The sequence below is a fragment of the Augochlora pura genome, chromosome 4 (assembly GCF_028453695.1).
Source record: "Augochlora pura isolate Apur16 chromosome 4, APUR_v2.2.1, whole genome shotgun sequence".
In the NCBI taxonomy this organism is placed as follows: Eukaryota; Metazoa; Arthropoda; class Insecta; order Hymenoptera; family Halictidae; genus Augochlora; species Augochlora pura.
In genome coordinates, this window is record NC_135775.1 from 12,008,924 (window position 1) to 12,029,786 (window position 20,863).

At 42.6% G+C, this 20,863-nt stretch overlaps 3 protein-coding genes across 3 annotated transcripts; all 3 read left to right on the forward strand.

The window, feature by feature from the left end:
* The first annotated feature begins 1,780 nt into the window (after window positions 1-1,780).
* LOC144469216 (uncharacterized) lies at window positions 1,781-3,466 on the forward strand. Its single transcript, XM_078179232.1, has 2 exons — window positions 1,781-1,792; window positions 2,009-3,466. Exons 1-2 carry the CDS (start codon window positions 1,781-1,783, stop codon window positions 3,464-3,466), a joined length of 1,470 nt encoding a protein of 489 aa, XP_078035358.1.
* Window positions 3,467-9,326: 5,860 nt separating this feature from the next.
* LOC144468930 (uncharacterized) lies at window positions 9,327-13,371 on the forward strand. The gene is given in 8 exon segments (XM_078178747.1): window positions 9,327-9,359; window positions 9,487-9,778; window positions 9,781-9,797; window positions 9,848-10,121; window positions 10,650-10,894; window positions 11,717-12,115; window positions 12,770-12,972; window positions 13,053-13,371. Coding segments are annotated over 8 exon segments (1,551 nt in total). The 3' UTR covers window positions 13,141-13,371.
* Window positions 13,372-14,604: 1,233 nt separating this feature from the next.
* Window positions 14,605-19,817, forward strand: LOC144468710 (uncharacterized). The gene is made up of 2 exons (XM_078178376.1): window positions 14,605-14,781; window positions 17,163-19,817. The coding sequence occupies exons 1-2, from the start codon at window positions 14,605-14,607 to the stop codon at window positions 19,398-19,400; spliced, it is 2,415 nt and encodes an 804-aa protein (XP_078034502.1). The 3' UTR covers window positions 19,401-19,817.
* Window positions 19,818-20,863: the final 1,046 nt, after the last annotated feature.

Sequence of the window (20,863 nt, forward strand, 5' to 3'; positions counted from 1 at the left end):
TATTATTTATCCTGATATAGAGTTTAAGCTATATTTAAAGTTTGTTGTGGTACGTCGATATAGGATTTCGTTTTGCTTCTATTTGGTAAGTATGCAGACTCTTAAAGATATATTACAATATATAACGATTCAGTACATGAAATGTCTTTCTTTCCTATTTAGATATTTATTTAATATAAATGGAAGGTTTCCGGACAAATAAAGATTTATTTGTTATGTTACGGAACAACAAGAGGGATATGAATGATTATTCATATCTCTATGAAAAAATAATTAAAAAAGTCCAGAACCCTACCATAGATATTGAAATGTTAAAAGTTTGTTTGAGGAAATATGCATTCAAATTAAAAGAAAAATGGCGTTCTTCTAACTACTTAGAAAAACGATTTTTACAAAGAAATAAGATTTGGCTAAAACAAGACGTTATATATCCAAGTTCAGTGTTACACGAATTTGCATCGACAAGTGCTGCACCACAACCACACTTATCCACTGTACTTGTTTACAAAGATTTTAAACAAATTAGAACACGAAACACCCGAAAAAATTCTAGGATTGAAACAAATAGAGATATACTATATCGTCTCCTTTTAACATCAGATCCGTACATGTCCACCATTCGAATAAAATCGTGTACTAAAAAGAATAAGGAATTAGATCCAGAGGCGTTAGATTTAATAATGAAATAATAAGAAATATAATATTAATAGTTGTAATTATAATTAGAAAATTAATAACAATAATAATAATAATAATAATAACTAATGAAATTAATGTATTTTTCCTTAATTAATCCATAACCTGTCATTATTTCATTGATCAATTTAAATTTCGCGTTTATACCTCTTACGAATGACAAGTTATAGGGCCACGGCACACCTTGCGCCAATCCGGACCACTGTGCGACGGCTCGCGCGACAATATCTTGCTCCTTGATTCCGTCTTCTATTATATTTATCGGCTCGAACCGTATCGATCGCGTGGTAATCGAAGGCGTGGCTCCTAAGACGGAGATTCGCCGCGGATGCGGGCGCGAGTGAAAGTCCCGCCGTCGAATCGGCGAGCGAATGGAGACGAATCGAGCGGGCATCCGCTTCGAACGCCGAGCTTAACGGGAATGGTCCCTCTTTGCTTCCGTGACTGGTCGGTTCGAACAAATCGGTGCCGCTTTTTCCACCGGCAAAAACGAGATCGTTCGATTGTCTTTTCCAAGATCGCGTGCCAAGCCGGGTACTCTCCCGTTGTCTCGGCGTTTTTCGTGGCCACGAGCGTCGCGAAGATAATTACTTGCTGTCGAGGCGAGCGTGTGCTTCGCGGCGGAGAGCTTTCTCGTTTCGGGATCCACCGCGAGGCGGGATCTATCTCTGTTTCCCTTTCGTGACATCCCATCGGCACGTGACTATGGGTGGATCTATATCCCACCCGCCGGCACCTTGGACCAGTTTGTCCCGCGGTGAGGAGCATGCGAGCAACCAGGTATCTAGGCGTTTTACCAGGCAGTTTCACTGAACCGGTGCACCGGCCTTCGACCAGGTATCTACATATAAGACCGGAGAAATGTTAAACTAGTTTCCGCGATTTTTCAGCCGGCCGGGTATAAAGGAGAAATTCAATGTCGACTGATACATCATTAGACGTCGCGCCGGCGTGTCGGTTCGATCTGCTCGATCTACGGTGAACGGAGGACAGGAGTTGCGTTGCGAATGAGACAGCAAGGTGAAACGGGCTCGTAGATCCGTGGCACGTATTTATCGACAAAGCTGAGTGGCGGCTGATTGATATGGCGATGCTGGTTGGTATATATTTCGTACAACTGATAAGCTCGTAGCCGCTGATAACGTCGGCCTGAGATTCGATATCGAATAGAGTCGTTCGTGGGTGTTTGCTTTGCTTCTCTAGTCTTTTTGTGAAAGTGATTACTTAATTAGAGATATCGGTCATTAGGCATGTGTCTCCTCGCGTATCGTATACTTGTTATATATTTATTGTACTATTTTGATTATCGCAGGCGTTGATTCTTTTACTCTGCACAAGTCTCGTCCAAGGAGATGGAAAGAGCAACGATCCGAACGACGAGCCCTTCCTCCCCATATTCCCCGTATATCCATACAACCCTAAGCTGATCAAGAGAGGAGCCGATAGGGACGCCATCACGCAATTGACTCCGGAGCTCTACGCGCCGAAGCTGGACGCTAAGGATTCCTACAGTTCCAGTTACAGCACAAATTATCCTCGAGATCCTTACTATCCTAGCTACAATCCGTACCCTAAGGCATCCACATCGTCAAGCTACTCTTACTACGGTTCTCTTCCGTACTCTTACCCAAGTTCAGCGTCGTATCCAACATACAATGCATACAACACTTACTCTACGCCTTATCCAATGCCTCCTTCTTACTCGGGGATGCCGTACTCAACGCCCTATCCTAATTACTACTACCATCCGCCCTACTATTATCCGAACTACTACTCTCAGCCCATGTACGGACCGCCTCCACTGCCACCACCTGGCACGGACTATTCCGGCGATTCTTATTCCGACCAAGAGAGCGAGAAGAGTACCAAGAAGAAGCCAAGCAGCGACAAGAGGTACAAGAACAACGACGAACAAGAATCCACGAGCAGCCAGTACATCGACGGCGGCAACTACATTTCCGGAAACTCGAAGGACTTGGACAGCCAGCCTAGCACCTACAAATCCAGCAGTCCGCAGAATCAGCTGGAGCAAGTGACCGACATTCACATTAAAAATATTCCGCTTCCTGCGCCCAAAACCACGTACAGGGTGGTCAGCGTTGCAGGACAACCCGTGGGTCCTGACTACCCTCTGCCAGCTCCCTACGTCAAGGCGCAGCAGCTGGAAGAGCTGATGAGCCAGACCTGGGCGAAGGTGTTGGCTCAGAACTTGCAATCGGCTGCACAGTATTCCGCGAACGACGGAAGCAAGAACAACGACAGGGGTCAGAACGCGAACAAGGATCAGGCGAGGGATCTGCAGCGATACGTTTCCGTTCCGAACGTAATCGCGAAGACTGGTCTGGCTTACGTCGTGAACCCCGGCATCGTCGGCAAGCTGAATCTCGCGAACGCCGCTGGCCAAATTGCCCAGGCGCCGACGACCCACTTGAAGAGCATCAATTATCCTCCGCCTATCGCCGGGGTTTATACCGCAGTCGAGAAGCCTGCGAAGGATCAGTCGGACTCCGGCGAGTACGATAACTACGAGAGCTCGCCGTCCCATGGATCCCAGGATTACGACAGTTCTGCGAGCCAGAACGAGAAACAACAGAGTTACGAGGGCGAGCAGTCTTATCAGAATCAGAACTTCGTGACGGTGCAGACGCCTCAAGGATACGGCTACCAGTACACCGGAAGCTACCCGTCCCAAACGAGCCAGCAACAGTCGCAGCAATACAAAAACAACCTGGACGACGTGAACTTCGGCAGCAAGACAAAGAAAGGATAAAGACGCGCGAGAGGCGTACTCTATAGGTGCTATGAGTCTTTGTTATGGAGATGTTACCGCTTCGACGCTGATGGAGAATCCGGTCGGGCGACTCCCGGAGACGATTTATGAAAGACACTGCCGCAAGAAAATCAGCTTTCACACGGTGCCGTGCGTTTTCAATCAAAGTCGAAGGGGCGGATCTCTAATTATATTTATAATTGTTTCCTGTAGTTTCTACTTCCTTTTTGTTACGATTGCGCGCTGCCCGCCATCAGAACGGTCGCAGGTTGCAGAAAAATGCAACCTCCGCGCAGGTTCAGTCGGGTTAATAATACTTTCGCTCCCGTTCGGCTGGTTTTTTTCCGATTCGAAAGGGAATTTGCCCGAACTTTCTCACCTACGACCTGTTCGCCGGCGACGCCGATATTTACGAGGCTTCCGCATGCAAATATTGTACTCGGTTTGCAGTCACTAGCTAATAAACGATCGTTGTTGGTTCTTTTCGTGATGACTGGATTCCTTTCTCCTTTTCCTCGATTTACATGCGACTCGGAATTGTACCGCGACGTGGGGACGGTGAACGAGGTTTCGCCGTTGATCGAGATCGGGCACAATCCGATCGGGAAAAATCAAAGCTCGTGGTAAAAGCGTCGAAGCACCGCGCGTTTGAACGCGGAAAGACGAAAGAATGATCACGGAACGAAAGCCAAGGATTCGGATCAAGGGAACGTCCGGCCTCTGTCGTTTGGGCGCGGTAATGGAAAGGGGAAGTGTGATCCCAGGGATCGGCGTCAGGTGAGAGAGAGAGTGGCTCGTACTGGTGCGCCGCGCCGGTGGTTTTATTTTTTGCGTTGCCCAGCCTGCTGATGCTCGAAAATAAAATCAGCCAAACCGAGCCTCTTACTTTCTCGCAGCCGGGCACGATTTCGATCTGCGGACGTAAATACACGGTGACCTGAAAGCTTCGTTACATTCCGGCTCAACGCATCGTTGCCGGGCTTCGTTGAACTTCCGCAAACTCCAACGATCCAGCTCTTATCCTGCTTTCAGGGCATTGCTTTAAGATTCCGTTTTGGATACTTTCTATACCGCAATCGATTTCCTCGGCCTTTCTCGAGGGAAATTTGATTTCTCTTTCCGTCGAGGACTTTTTCTTCGGGTTACCAAATTCTCTACGGGTATTTTCCATGTAGAGCAAAAGTGTTGGCCGTTTTCGAAGATATCGGGCGACCTTCTAACACGGTCGATGATCCTGAGAAAGCGATAGGAAGAAAGGCATGTTCCTGTGCCTTTGTTCCTGACAGTTCTGACGAAATAGCGAACCAAGGCCTGCCTAGGGTCCGCTCCTCTTTTTTCTCGGCGAATATTGCCAGCGTTGCACGGCCGAGAAACTTTCTCGACTTAATTGAAGGTAATTCGACCGGTGGTAGTAGCGACTCGATCATCGTTTTATGGATTGGACCCGTCCACACCCGGGATGCGAATAGAAAGTGTTTTTTTCGCTCCTGCGGCATGTGGGCTCGCACGAAGAAAGGGTTCACGGAAACGCCGCGATTCAATGGCAATCCGATCGACGCCGCGGGGAGAAGGGAATCTACAAAGAGATTGATGGACAACGCGAGATCCCCTTTACTTCCGGTAGCCGCAATCACATTTCTTGCCGAAGGGAAAAGTTATCTTTTTTCTCTCGTTGAAATTCTTCTCGGTTGCACCTTGCCTCACCTACTTGACGTTGCAGTCGATAATTTTGACCGTGCACAAATCTGCAACGTAAAAGCGTTTCTCACGAGGACATTTTTAGTCAACGGAACATTTTCCTTTGTTCCCACTTTTGGAAAGTGATTTAACAATAACGAGACAACGGGTTTTATATAGTTATAACACAAATCAGTAAAAGTGACACGAAATATTTAAAATATTAGAAGAGTTCAAGAACATTGTCATATTGTTTTTAGCCTATTAATTAAGCATATTTTTTAACAAAAAGTAATGTTCTGTTTTACTTTAGTTACTTGCAATTGAAGTTGACATTATACTAAGATTCATATTATACTAATGATATTAAATAAAAAATTATCAAGTTTTAGTTCTTGTTTTATATTATATTTGTTTTCTTAATAATTTAAAATCTTATTACTGATTACTTAATAGATAAGCCAGTTGAGCAGATAAGCAGAACGGTTGTTCTATTAAATTCACGAGTTAAAATACAATTATTTTTAAGTAGCGCGAGTTAAGACATAAAATTAAATCGTTCGTTCATTATTAGCTCACTTAAACATTTCATAGGGTACTTCTCTCTCTCGTCTAGATGCGATAACGGTGTGGAAGAGAGAGAGAGGGCGACTGTAATTTTATGTGCATCTATCCAATAATGGAATCGTAAGTTAAGAAGTTTACTCGGTACTCCTGCAAAGTATGCCAATTTTACTCGGCTCAGCGATATTGAATCGAATAATACGCGGAATGAAAACTTGAGAGTCATTATAGCTGTGATTATTAAATCCTTCTCTCTCTCACCCTCTCAATCTTTCAATATATTGATCCCTCTCGCCACTTGTTTCGGGAAGAGTCCTCGTAACCTATCTTCCCTCTTTTATTTCTACAAAATGGAGAGTCTGTTATTCTGGTTCGTACATTGATAGGCTTCGTAAAAGCTTCTGCAAATTAGTCCTACACAATTTATTTCTTCGTCCCTTCGCTGATTAAATAGTTGCATAGGTTTGCCTTGTTTTTACCTTAATAATTTTAATTGAGTCTTAAACTATTCCTTATAATTTACTTTTTTCTTTGTCCTTAGTTCTAATTTTTGTAATTATGGACATTTTCAAAGATTCTGGACATTTGATTTGTGACGTCACTATATAATTTCTTTCAATTTTTAATAATTATACATATTTCATTTGCGACATCAATATTTTTGAGCTTTTGTTGTCAAGCTTTCTAGATATAAAAAAATTAGAGCAATAAAATCAGAAAAAATAATGTGGTTTCTTGACTATTATGCCATATTCTGCAACTGCTGGAATGAGATCCACCATAGTCAGAGTATAACGTTGATCTATTACATTTTTATCATTTTGTAATCAATTGTTTTACTACCTTCGAGTATTTTAATGTATTTGAAACTGCAACGTTTCGGGTTCAGTGGCGAGTAAGATAAAAGAAAAAGAATCTTCTGTGGTTTCTAGGGTATAGCAGCAATAAAACTTGACAATTTCGAAACGCAATCGAAAGAAGCACATACAGACACAGCTTTGAAGGACTGTGTCGCGTTCAACTGTTCCGAATGACCTAGTAACTGGGTCCCGCCTAGAAGTGCATACGGTTTATAAGACCCTATTGAGCTTTGACCCAGCCATGTACCAACGGAGGAAGAAATAAAGCTGGCTTATATACTTTCACGGAAGCACGTTTCGCATTACACGATAAGGTGCTTCTCATCGACTGAGTCCCCGTCGCTGCTGTTTCACTAAAAACTGCTGCTTAGTGGTAACCTTAATCGAGATACTCGAAGGTGTACTTTCTTTTAGAATTGCTGCTATGTTCGATGTTTTTCTTGTACAATGACTCTCTCAAACGATTCTATCCTTATAACGATTTTTATCTTTATACCTAAATTATTTTCTGAAACCGTGTTCTAGTCGTTTTTAGTTCCTTATTGATTCTAAAAGTGTAGGTGGGACACCCTGTACACTGTTCGTCGAGGCCTCGATAGAATCTGTCGGACGCAGGTCGGCAACGAATTCACTTCATTAGCAGACTAATGAACCGATTAACCGGTGGAATAATTAGAACGACTTTGTACTGGAAAACTTGGAACGATTTAGACGGAGATTATCCCCGGCCGGCCGGCAGGCAGGCAGGCAGCGACAGCTATTTAACGCGCCTTCTTCCATTGAAAATGCATCTGGCATGCATCACTCTCGACTGGTAGTTGAAAATGTTTAGTTAATGATCCGTTTCCGAGCGACGCGGAGCATATCCGCGTTTCCATCGACTTTTCTTCACCGGTTCTCACGGGTGAACCAGTAGCGGCGCTCGTTTTTCTCGAATCGACCGTCCGGTTTTCATAGCGGCGCGGCGCGGCGCGGCGATCGTGAGAAATGAATATTTCTTTCCCGGTCGAGTTATTAGCGATTGGGTGCCCGAGTCGTACGGTGTAGGAAGATTCGAGAAACTGAATTCTCCCGTGTCGTGATTCGGTCGAATCTTAGGTAACGCGTTACAGTTCGGCGCTATTCGCATCGGCGAGAACATGGCTGCCGCTTCGATGGTCTAGATTTCTAGATGAATATGAAACGCGGTAGGCTGGAGGTGTCTGGAACATGAAGGGGATGATTCGCGAAGTCCCTTCACTTTGAACCTTGTTGGTTAGCTAGCTTCTTCGGTACACCTGGTCCACGAGGCCCATTATGCGCGCCATGATCCACAAGTGAAGTGTGTGCCCCGTCAGGGGATGCTACTGGTAGGGGTAAAGGCTATATAAGAGAAGGTGAATCTACTTTGGTTTTGTAGTAGAGCTAGGATCTTTGCGTCGCGATCGTACCTTTTCACAGTAGAGCGATATGGTACGTATGCTTTCTGGAATATCACACGGAAATGCTATTTCACGCTTCGAGTGCCGGGTCAATATCCATAAAAACAGTCGAAGGACGAGTAACACGGATGAATCAAATATCAGCTGTTCAATATCACGTTTCCTTTACATTTTATTTCGCGTCGGAAATTTTCCCTTGCTTCCACCATTAAACAAGTTACTGTTTATCGATCTCATTCTCGCTACTGAACATTGAAGTCAACGGCACCCGATATTACATTTCCTTTAGATTTAATTTCGTCTTAACAACCATTTCTACAATTCTAACGATGACAATTTATGTAACTAATTTTCGTTATAAATTCTAAGTATTAAGTTCAACAGCTAATTGGTCACAGTACAGTTATTGTAGATTAATTATTGATAAAGTAAATGTAATGTTAGAAATTTTACGGCACGATTAACTTGTTTAAAGTTAATTTATTCCATTCGACCAAAATTTTTCCTTTATAATTGAATCTAATTAATTTTTTAGGAGAATCGATGGTTGTAGTTCTCTATAAGAAATTAATTATAACAGAAATTTTACATTATAAAAGGAACAGGTACTTTATATCAAATAATCGATGCTTTCGTACGAATTAATTTTTCCGTAAAATTAATCGCATATAATATTCTAACGTAATACTTTATAATAATAATAATAATATTCTAACGTAATACTTTATCAAATTATACTTTATATTTTAAATAAAAAAGTTGATTTTCTATATACAAGTCCGCGGTTCAAACAATAACATTTCACAACACAGATGAAAGAAAATTAAAGATTTCATAATATCTAAAAAAAGAAAATGAGAGTATTGTAAAATGCATTTAATTAAAAAAACTGCGGTCCGCTGTACGTTTTTGAATTAGCATGAACGAAAAAATAAACAAGCAAATTCGTTTTAGTAAAATAAACAAGTATCCGTACGTCACAAGAAAATTGACTCTCGTGTCGAGTTGGCTCCAAGGGAAAGAGTTGTGAAAATCACTTTCTTTCATAGCTGTTATAAGAATGCCCACGTAAAAAGTAAAGAATTTTTTCTCACTTCCTGGAAAGTCCTCCTCGATGCCCAGCGCGATCTTTTTCGAGAACCCAATTATTTCGCCCACGTTGCACCGAAATTCCGCTGGGGATGAGGAAGAGAAACTTTTACTTTTGCATCGATGATGCGATACACTTGGTCAACTCGGGGGGGACAGGAGAGGGACTATGCGTGGCGCAGTGTATAAAAGACTGGTCCATGCCGGATGTTTGACCCAGAACTTCACGCGCAGTGAAAGTGTATCCCGATGCAAGTTCATTTTTTCCCAGTTGTCGCAATGGTTAAGGAACAAACATACGATACGAAGCTTGCGTAGCGAAATAATAATCATGATTGCGTTGATTCTCTGATGATAATGAATGCAGTCGATTCCGAACGATAGCTGACGATATTTATTTATTTTGTAGAGGCTGTATTTGATACTGGGCCTGCTGTTCGTCGGCATAAGCGCGGAGAAGAAGATCAATTTGGAGGACATAGAGAAGGATAATTTGAGGGCGGAAGGAATATCGAAATCCGGAGTCGCTCGGCCAGAAGGAACGAACTACTTGACGAAGCCCGAGATTAGTCAGCAACAGTACCAACTACCCAGCCAATACAACAGGCCACCTAATGTACCTGTTGCATACGTTTCTCCTTCATCGGGTCAAAATGTAAAGTGAATGTACAATTTAGAATATTCCCCTGGGCTACTTCAGACTTTATCACTGCGAATATTATAATATAATATTATTATTATTATTATATATATATATTATTATAATATACTATCCACAGGTTCCAGAGAACTATATTCAGCCCAGCAAATACATAGCCAAGGATCAAGTCTATCAGCAACAAAACACTATCCTACCGGAACAGTCTCCGCCGCCTCAATATTTTATCGATTATCAACAGCCCCCGCCACCTCCAAAAGAAACCGCGCCGAATTACTACGAGTCTCAACAGCTGATCTATCAACCGGAAGTGGTTGTCGGTAATCAGAGGCAGACGGTACAGCAGAAAACGGTGACAGCAAAGTACGCGCAAACTGGGAACAAAGGTAACTTTATCTGTTGCGTAATTATCTGAGAATACCTGGTTTTATTTTTTCATAATTCGATTTTTATGAACGAAGATGTTTAACAAATAATATTATTGACCTAGTGGAGATTATAATAAATGTCACTTTCATTTTGATAAATAAATTAGCCGAAGATCGCTGAGAATATATTAAAGCAATGTATTATCAAAACAAATTCTTAAATTAGGTCTAGTGGAATTAGATTACAGAAAATTGTGCAAACAATTGTTTCTTCAAAAGATACTTTAATAAATTATAAAGTTAAACGAAAGCAAATAATATCGTTTAAATAATCACTCGGATAAATTGATTGTCAAAAATGATCAGTTCATAGTGTTATTTCTAGAGGATAGCGAATGAGGTTCTTTTTTCATTTTCAACATTAAATTAGAATAACAAAAGTTAGTGTTACCGAAAATAGTAGAAATTATTTAGTTCTTGATAATTTTTACGAGTACGACTTCCTCACAAATTGAACTTCATTATAATGCTGTTGTATGGTTTCAGAGATGGTGTACGTCGATATTCCCATGATGCACTTGCTGGCCTATTATCCGAACTTGGACGTAAATTCTGGTAAAACTAGGGGACTATTGGTGCCTCAATTGAGTGCAGCTAGATCGCAACAGATATCTATCCCCCTTTATACGTCGACGCTAAGCCAGAAACCGATTGTTCCAGTGAAGCCGACTTATCAGATTCAGTACACTCCAAAACACAATGCCGACGTTCCGACCACTTTCACTAACAAGGTTAGCGTAAAAACTAATGATCTGTTTTACTACAATGCTTTAACCAAAAATGGTTAATGGCCACTTGCGTTCCGCGTTGTTCCACTTCTCACAGAAACAAGCATAACACGCTTTAAAATTCAGACGTTTAAAAGAAAACAATGGTGTTGAACATTTTATGAACGTTTATTCATTTAGTAGTTAAAATTAGATAATTAGTCATGCAGCGTGATAATTGTCTTTTTCAAATGCGATGGAAAAGATCAAGATAGAAATTTCTTCTTTGATAATTCTAGTTCATTATAAATAGTGCGCAGATAGTAGAAATTATTAATTTTTCCATCGTTTTAAAGTCGACGTACTCATTTTTATCTGATATTCATACATTCAGCACTTGTGTATAGTAATGTCGATTTAATTTGTCTATCCCAATGTATCAATAACTGACGTACTAGTTCGAATTTACTCTCGAACAGCGAACCTTTTTGACAAAAATATAACTAAGTATGCATGGAACCATTTATTGTTTCCTTTATGACTTTTTTCATTATACACACACGTTAGTTTTTCTATAACCCTTAATAAGGCGTCTGAAAATTTAAATCAATTATCCGAAATGAAATGGTCAAACCATAATATTTATATTTTAGTCGCCGGAAAATTAATATTTAACGTAATTTCAAAACATTTTATATCATACGCAAAATAATAAAATACTTTGAACTGAATGTCTATGCAATTCAATGACACATAGATCGCATTAAATTGCATTTTCTTATAACTACAATTTATTAAACATACGACGTACTTCGTAGTAAACTAAAAACAATTTTCTTTTTCCAGCCACAAAAAAGCACCGTTTACACTTCTCCCGTTACTCCGAAGAAGTACAACAGTGCCCCGTTAGTGAACGCGGCAGCGTACGTCCAGCCTGACCAATCATACGCCCAGGGAAGGCAGTTTTTGTACACGCAAGCATACATTAACCCATCCCAACCGCAATACGTTTCTCAGTTGGTCTATGCACAGCCAACCACTGTTTATATGCATGCTACACCTGTGTACAGTGACGTGTACGCTCGCACGCCTGGCTATGTGCAGGACAACGGTGAGCAAGGTAACGTTAAGTACAGCGAACCACCTGAGCAATCGGAAACTGCCGCAGAACCGCTAGCTGACGAACTACCCAATCAGGTTTTGGCCCAGCAAGCTAGCCAGAGCATATCTCAGAATTACGTCAAGGTTGGTACCTTAGATGAGGGTCATGTTGCATTAACCCATAGAAACTGCACCTAGAATTCGTAACACTGATAAACAGATTTTTCTTCATCCGAATTTATATTTTTGCGGAGATATTTGTTAAACGGTGTACTATCTTTGGTTCTACCATTCAGGATTCCTATTAGGCTGAAATTGTGCTTCTAAAGCTGTTTCAAATGTTTGATTTTCGGCTAGTGTGCACGGTGTGAATTTAGAATAGTATTTAATGTGTTAATTGAGTTCTTAATTGTGCTGTTAATTGAGATGTCAAATCAAAGGTAAGGGAAATGAGAAAATTATTTCGAGATTGCACATTACGAAAGGAATTTTTATGGTAACACTATAGTCGAATTATTTTAGACTTCCCATGTCCACAATTTATTGAAACACACAAATACTGTAATAATAATTCTCTAACTTTCTCTTCGATAAAGGAGAGTTCGATTTATCGTAGTTATTTACGAATGTTCATCTATACCTAACTCCATGTAGATGTGATTAGTGGAAAGTGTAGGTCGATCAAAGAGAGGCTCCAGTGTCTATCATACGGAGACTTAATTGATGCGATAACTTAAAATTTAATCGTCCTACATGGTCTTTAATTGTTATTATTAAATCTGTGTAATTATTCATCAGGATCCCGAAGAACCCAACGAAGACTTGGTGCCACCCCAGTTACCTGCGCAAGAGTTCAAATCCGGCGTCACATCGTTGCTGCCGGTTCCTTCGCAGGAGGACGAGTCCGTTCCGGTCCAAAATCACGTAGGTCCCTCGGAACCGAGATCTCTGCTGGATTCGTATGTTCCGAGCAAATTAATTGCGGCCCAAGATTCAGCCAGGTGAGCGATTCCTGTGTAAAAGTGGAACAACGGTCCCGAAGCGTCTCTTTCACCTACCTAACGCAGACCATTTGTTGTAGATACGAAGAGAGGCCGATCAAATTGGAGAGCGGCTTCCTTCCGTCGAAAGAGAATTTTCTGTACAAAAAGCTGAAGTCCGCCGAGTAACCAGCGCAAAATTGTCAAGTGAAAATGGTCAGTAAAGGAGTGTCGCGCTCGGTCGTTGACAATCTCGGGGTTCAAAATGGCAGCTGGTGACACCGAGGACACCTAGGCGCGATCGTATCTAGTCTTTCATCGAGGACCGTCGAACAACAAGCGTGAACGACACCATGTCTCGCCCTAACATTTGTTGTTTTCTCCCATCTTCTTTTTCTTTTTTATATGTGTAGACACGCAGACGACTCTTTTTTTTAAATAAAAAAAAAAAATGAAATGACATAAAAACAGCAGTTCTTCTTTGACTCGAATCTACGCTTTATGTTCTGTAATTGGTTCGATCTCAGCTAAGATTCCTTGGGTAATTAGTGGCGGAGAAATCCGATCCTTGGCCTGAATAGAAGTGCGAATTTCTTTTCATCTATAACCGTGTAACTCGAACAGCACTTCGAGCAAAACTCGTCGAAACAAGGCGCTCCCCTAAAGAGAGATCCAGTCAGTGTTGTTACGGTCGAAACATTTCTAAAAAATATTACGGATTTTATTAGCTTATCACTATGTGCCATTGGTCATTTAGCAGCGGAATTAGGTGAACATGCGCCGTCCGAGCCGAGTATTAGATTTATCGAGACGCCCAGTGGGGGTTTATGCAAATTGACCGAAGATTGATGAGGTTCGAAATCACCGATTCTCGGCCCATCGATCGCCTAATATATTTGTCAATTTCTGTGACCACGGCGCTAATGTATCCCTGATAAAACCTCTATCGACCGTGTTACATACACTATAGAAGAACCTTTGACACGCGACGTGTGGATGCGTACACACACACACACACATCGCCGTCATTTACCGCTTGTGCCGGCGCCGCGACGCGCCGAAATGAGAAAGTGGAAGCTGTAGGCAACAGCCAACGGTGTAGGCTTTTGGAATAATCTAGCCGGAATACTGTGTGGCCAATAAAAGGTAAAAACACCAATTTTCCATCGAAATTACACGCTTTTACCCTGGCGAACCGTAACAGCGGTTAACGAGGTCTCGCTCAGTCAGCATTATCATTAAACCATTTGCTAAAGGCGAGGCCAACCGGAACCTTTCAATCAGATTATTACGCCCGCGTATTTCGCTCGAGTAAATATAAAACAACATCGAGCAATTGAATATCCAGTCCAATGTTATAATCAGAAGGAAAATGACGTGCGGAGGGAAACGTCGGCGTTTCTCTCCGGTTGAAGTTGCGTTCTCCAGTGTCGAAATTAGGCGGATTCTTTCGATAACTGCTTTACGTTAACGGTCTCGAGAGGAGAAAGGTGGGAGAAACGATGATTAATAACCGTTAATCTGGTTAGAAGCCGGAACCAGAGCATGGATGTTGCTAGTTCGGTGACGAAATAGACCTAGGTCCAGCACGCAATCGCCTCGCGTTCTCACTACGCTACTGGCAGCTGTCTTCCCGTACGTATCGAATGAGAAATGCCGTCGTGTTACGCCGGTGAAACTATAATCGCGTTGTCCCTCTCGCGGTTCAAGCGAAGGCATATAAGGTGGGATGTTGCGGGCTCTGCTTCATCAGTCCCAAATACACACGACGAGACCGCCAAGCGAGCAGGTTTAAGGTCGAGCGTAGTCATGGGGTCTATCGCGTTCTATGTAAGTACCAGATCCATGTTTCTCTGCCTCTCGCGATCCTACGGACACGGAAATTCGCCGTGAAATCGCGCCGATAGTGCATAGGTGTTTGTGACTCGTAAGCGCGCGCGGAATAAGGCTGACAGAACTCGTCGACGAAGCCAGAGCAGTCTCAACAAAAGACGCGTAATTAGTGACAGATTTGGTCGTGCGGTTTGGAATTTTTAGTTACTTCGTAAATATAGATAGTGCCGCTTATCGAAACGGGTTGCGTGAACGTTTAAAGGCGCCGCATAACTAAATGCATTTTAACGGGAAAATAATTGGATAGTGTGGGTAGAAACTATGGAATGCTAATTATCAAAAAACGTACACAGAACGTTGCAGTTCGAGAACTTTCGTTGCTCATTGTATATTCAGTAAGGCCATCCTGTTTCTCTTAATGAGTTCCAACTAGACCGCAGACGATTATGCAAATTCATAATTTTATGCAGTGATTTACGAAAACAGGAATGAAACAAAAATGCTTCCTGTGTTATCAGTTTCACTTTGAAATCCCGTTATAACTTCTATTCTCTTATTACTTTTTAGATATTCAAATGCACAGAATAAACGATACCCTTTTAAGTCAAGGAATTCACATTAGTTAAATCTGCAGGTATACAGTGTGTGGAGAGAGTTCTGCACTTTTGCGAAAAATGCTTTTTTCTGTAAACTTTCAATGTTCAAATCTATTTTGTTTTTCGAAATATTTATGTCTTTACATCTGTTAGTATCGTTCATGCACGTTTCTATCTTCCCTCAGCTTAAAACTGAGAAACGATAAGAGCGATTATTGAATTGCACAAGAGTAACAATGAAATTTTGAATATTTAATGTAAATATTGTTATTTAATTTTGTAACTAACATGTCTGTTAAATTGGTTCAATATGTAAAATATCAAATTGAATTGTCCTTATTTTTAGAGCATCCAGATATAAATATATAGATGTAGAAACAGAATTTTTCCCGCAACCTGTACTTGCTATTAATTCTCTGAAATTCCTTTCAGCTTTATTTCTCGCTTTTTTCTTGTTTGTAATTAATCATTTTAATCCTTTCCTTCGTCTTACGACTTCACCCGTCTCGTGTTAACAACTCATGCAAGCTTTATGGACCGTAGGAAACTTGCGAGCATGATTGCTGGTAAAATTTCACGAATAACATTACGAGTGCTATTGATAATTTCCCATGATCATAGCCAGGAATCATGCACTCCCGGAAGATTACACCGAGACAGATACGAATTACTATGTTACGTGTACCAATTTCCGCGTTATCTCGATGCTAAACAGCTCGAATGATTTTCCGAAGCTGCAGTAACTTCTGGATCCGAGATGTCTATTTCGCACTTAGAGTCTTCGTGGTCTGACAGATATAGTCCGTTGCGCGAAATCAAGGGAAACCGCAATAATAATGATATTAATTTTGGCAAACGGAGTAAGTTGAGTAACTCCTCAAGATTATCCTCACCGCAGACACGTCAGAATTCCGTGTGGCCGACGACACAAACCGAATCGGTCATTATGGAGAAAGTGTTTCTTATTTTCTTTCATCCACGGCCGCGCAGCAGCCGCGGCAGATGCTCTTGAGCAAGTCAGTGAAAGTCCTTCAAGGTATTCGGGGAACACCGTCGTAAAATCTGTTTCCGTCGATCGTCTATTAGATAACTGATTTTCTATTTGGTCGGAAGTATCGATGCGAGTCGAAGCAACTCCCTTCGCCGTTCTTGCGAAACGTTTACAGATTTCAGCGATCCTTATGAAATAACTGAATCCATTACCATCCGTTCGCCATTTACATATTAGGATCGATATTTCTCTATTTCGAGCTGAGATTTATTAGCACTCGTTCCAAAGCAAAATGGCAGCTCTCCGAGTGCAGCTGAAGAAAGGAGATTTTTATTGCGTTCGTTAAGCCTCGTTCACGTTAAAGACTAACACCGATGGTAGGATCCGGGAGGCGCGGATATCCCTCGAGGCACTCGGCTCGGAAGAAAGCGGTGAAAATCGCAAGTTCGCGTGGAACCCGTTCTGCAGCCTCGGCCGCTTGACTCCGACCGTAACCTTGTAGAAATTTCAACTCTTTCTCGGCAAGGTCGAGCCCCCCGTTATAATCTCCGGCGAGGAAACCAAAGATTTCCCCCCGAGCGGCAATTATTGGCTCGCTTGGAGCCGGTGCTTGTCCGAAGTGAACGCGCGCGAACGGGAGAGGCACGCGCACATTCGGTAGGAGGGAAGTGAAAGTGAGATATTATCATCACTAGAGCATCGAGCTGTAAGATCGATAACCGGCGTATTGTTATTACGTTCAACGCCCGGCATGATCGGGCCCGTCTCTTATGCGTGTTCCTTGCTTTCAGATCGCCGCGATTCTTCTTCTTGCGATCGGTCCTAGCCAAGCGAAAACTTCCGGCAGAGACTTGTCCAAAGCGAGCGGGTCACGGCTGGACGCCTTTGTCACCGAGCCTCCTCAGGTGGAGGTCGTGACCGAAGAAGAGGCGAAGAAGGAGGATGTCGCGGAAGAAGACCAACTGCCTATTCTGCCTCCCATCATTCTACTAGACTTCGGCAACAACACGGACGACGATAACGCAACGTCGGAGGAAAAGTCGAAACGAACCGTGAACAATGGTCTCGGTTACGGCCTCGACAAGAACAACCTGCAGCCGAAGAGGTACAACTATTACTTCCCAGCTGGAAAATCGGGTACCACCGTCAGCATCGAGGAATCGATCAGTCCGTTCCTGCCGAAGACCATCATCGAGAAGGTGCAGCCCACCAGCCAGAAGGGGTACTACTTTGGGACGCTGCAGAACAGCTACGCCGGGCAGCAACCAGCCAGTCAGCAAACTCAGAAACAATCTTCGACGAACCTACAGTTTTTAAATTCGTTGCAGACGATGGGACAGTTCGGCCTGCGAACAAAGCCGCATACGCCAGCAGCGGGATTCGGCTCGTACCAGAAAGTGCAATCGTCATCGAAACCAACGTTGGTCAGCTCGTTCAGTATTCAGAATACGGGATACAGAGGCAACGACGTCCCGACCACCACACAATCGCCTTTGACTTTCAGTTCTACAGAAACGGTCAGATATGTAACTCCGAGCTCGGCGAACATCGCGAATTCACAGAGCGGCTCGTTCCACTATGCGCGACAGGGCGCTTTCGCGGCGGGCGCGCCGAGTTACGTTCAAAGGCAGCAGCACACGCAATCCAATATCAATTCGCATGGCTTTGGTTCGGCGTCTCAAAGCGTCGAGAGCTCGACCGTCTCACCGGTCAACTATAATCCTCATTACCAGAGCTCCGGACAGCAAACGAAACTGTCCGGCGGCGGCGGCGGCGGCGGCTCGAGGTACACGACCGAGAACGGGGTTCGCTACGAGAACAAAATATTCTGGAAGTACCCGGACGGTCGGGTGTCGGACGTTCCCCCGGCCACTTACGTGGAAACTTACTCCGGGTATCCGGAATCGGGCGGGTTACAGCAGCCGGCCAAGTCCCAGGGTTCTCATTCGATTTACGAAGCCAGCACCACGGAAAATAGCGTCTATTCCCAGGGGCCGGTGCAGTTTCCCGCGGTTCCCGAGCAGAACGAACAGGAGCCAAACCCATTCGTCTCCTCGGAACCGTTGACGGGGAACTCTCCGCAGCAACAAGTGTTTCGTCTCGGTTATCAGAGTTTGGCGAGCCAGAGGCAGAATGCGAACCAGCCGCAGCAGCGGAAGCCCGGCGTGGCGACCTCCTACTCGTTCGCCACTTCCGGCAGGGTGCAGTCAAACGCTGCTGGCCACAAGGTCACCTATGGATCGTTGTACCAACCGGTCACCTCCAGGTACATGGTGAACAGCCCCGATCCAGAGTACACCGATAGTTACACGACCGAGTCTACCCTGAATACCACTACACCAATCTCGAACTTTTTCGCATCGTTCGGCGGTCAACCCTCTCGCCCGAAGTACACGCCCAAAGTTCAAAATTACTTGGACTCGGTGCTGAGCGAAACAGAGGGGTCCAAGACGCATAGCTTACCCAACAAAGATTTGAACAGCTATTCCAATTTACAGTACTCCGACCTGTTGAACTACAATCCCTCGATTTCCGAGTACATTAGGAATCCATCGTCCATTTTAAACGTTAGGCCAACGTTCGTCCAAGCGGGCAACTCGCTCATCCCTGTGATCATACTCAGAGTGGACGGCGTCTCGCCTATTCAGGCGAAATCAGCGCAAAACATCAATTTGAAGGCTCTGCTGCAGCAGTACCTGATTCAATACGCTAATAGCATTCAAGATTTGGCTCGACCTTCCACTTACAACCTTGGAGCCGAGCCGACTGGGAACAGTCAAAGCCAAGTCGCCGGAAAAAGTCCGATTCTGGATCTGATTCGACTAACACAGGAAGATGCGCGAAATGCTCCACCTGTTTATGATCCCAACGATTATGTGGGAAGATCGAGCTACGAGGCTAGCAATCTCGAGTTCGCGAAATCGTATGCAGATAGCCAATACGGCGAACGCATGCCGATCCGGCAGAAGACGAAGAACGTGCAGATCGTCGATGACCCAAGGTTCACGAGCTACAAAGTGAAGAATTGAAGTTGTCTTTTTGTTATTCGGGCTACGATCGGTACGATAAGGACATTATTGTTTGCGTATTGCGATCGGAAATTGAAAATGACGATAATTCTGGAACAGGCACGTTGATTTTCGTTTTGGGAGATTACGTGTGCCATCGATACTCGATTAAATGTCCCGATTATTTGTTAGTTATTTGTTAGTATTTAATGCGGGTTTGTGCAATAAATTTCCAAGTAAGATATGCTGTACCTGGCCGATCGATCGATCGTATTCGATCGGTTGCCTTCGAGGCTTACACGTTGCTTCGGTTCTGTACATATTATGGACCAAATTGTTTACTTCAGGAAGGTACCTTATAAGCTTAGTATTCTTTTTTTAAGGAGGCAGACGCCTGCGATGTTATACGCATTCCTATCTACTCGAATAAAGAAAATATTGTACCTCATTAAACCAACCTTTCGATTCTCCTCAAACCCCGCTAACAATGCGTCATTATCATCCTTTCTTCGCCGGCTGACAGTGAGATTGCTCAGAATTTGCTGTAAAAGATAGGGATCTCGAAAGATCTTACTATCGGCAATTAACTACACAGCGCGGGAAGAAATTCTAAAAAAAAGAGGAAAAATAACTGTTCATTTTCTAATGGAAACTTTTCTTTCGTTTCATGACTCGGCTACACTGTGTAATGCAAATACAGAAACGCGTGACTCCGATGCGCGGAACACCTGTTACATTCACCATGGTGTTACCACTGCTGAAAGTTTCGGGAAAGGGTGGGAAACCATTCATTTTATTATCATGATTACGTTTGACTTTCTTTTTTTCGATCTTAACATTTCGTTAACATCCAAATTGATAAATCTGAATTACTTTACGATGTTGCATTGTTTTGTACCTCCTTGCTGCAGACATTTAAATTATAAATTTTATGCAAATATACCGAGCGTGAGATATTCAATTAAATCTTCTAAGATACAGGAAAATAAAACTAGTGCTGTCCAGATTGCAGATCTTTATGCCTGTTAATTTTATGGAAACCTAGCGAAATATTCCTGTTATAGATGGAGAGATTCCTTGTGGAAAAAATTAAATAGAAAATATTCTTTTCTATCAATATACATCTCGTTCTGTATTTTTGAAGTTATAATTAATAAATTGTTTTCAATAAAAAAATACTAATTACTTTAAGAGTTACAATGTTTATAGCTTAATTGATAGCTAATTCTGAAGTTAAATTTTTAAAAACTATTGATTTATCAATATGGAGGTAATTAGAATTTATGATAAAAATGTTAAAATTTGATTCAGATTTTGGTCATTTAATTATTCATGCATCTTTGGAATCATGAATATTTATGTATGTGGGACGATTTACTGGTACGGATTTATGAATATTCAGGGAAAATATATAAATTCTCTCACATAATTTATTTGGATTTTTATTCATAAGATAATTTATAATATATTTCAGCTTCCTCTGT

Excerpts from the sequence above, each read along its gene's own strand:
- LOC144468710 (XM_078178376.1), top strand. The coding sequence starts at position 14,605 with ATGCCGTCGTGTTACGCCGGTGAAACTATAATCGCGTTGTCCCTCTCG. Across the intron at positions 14,782-17,162 it reads TGGGGTCTATCGCGTTCTAT|ATCGCCGCGATTCTTCTTCT; the intron begins GTAAGTACCAGA and ends CCTTGCTTTCAG.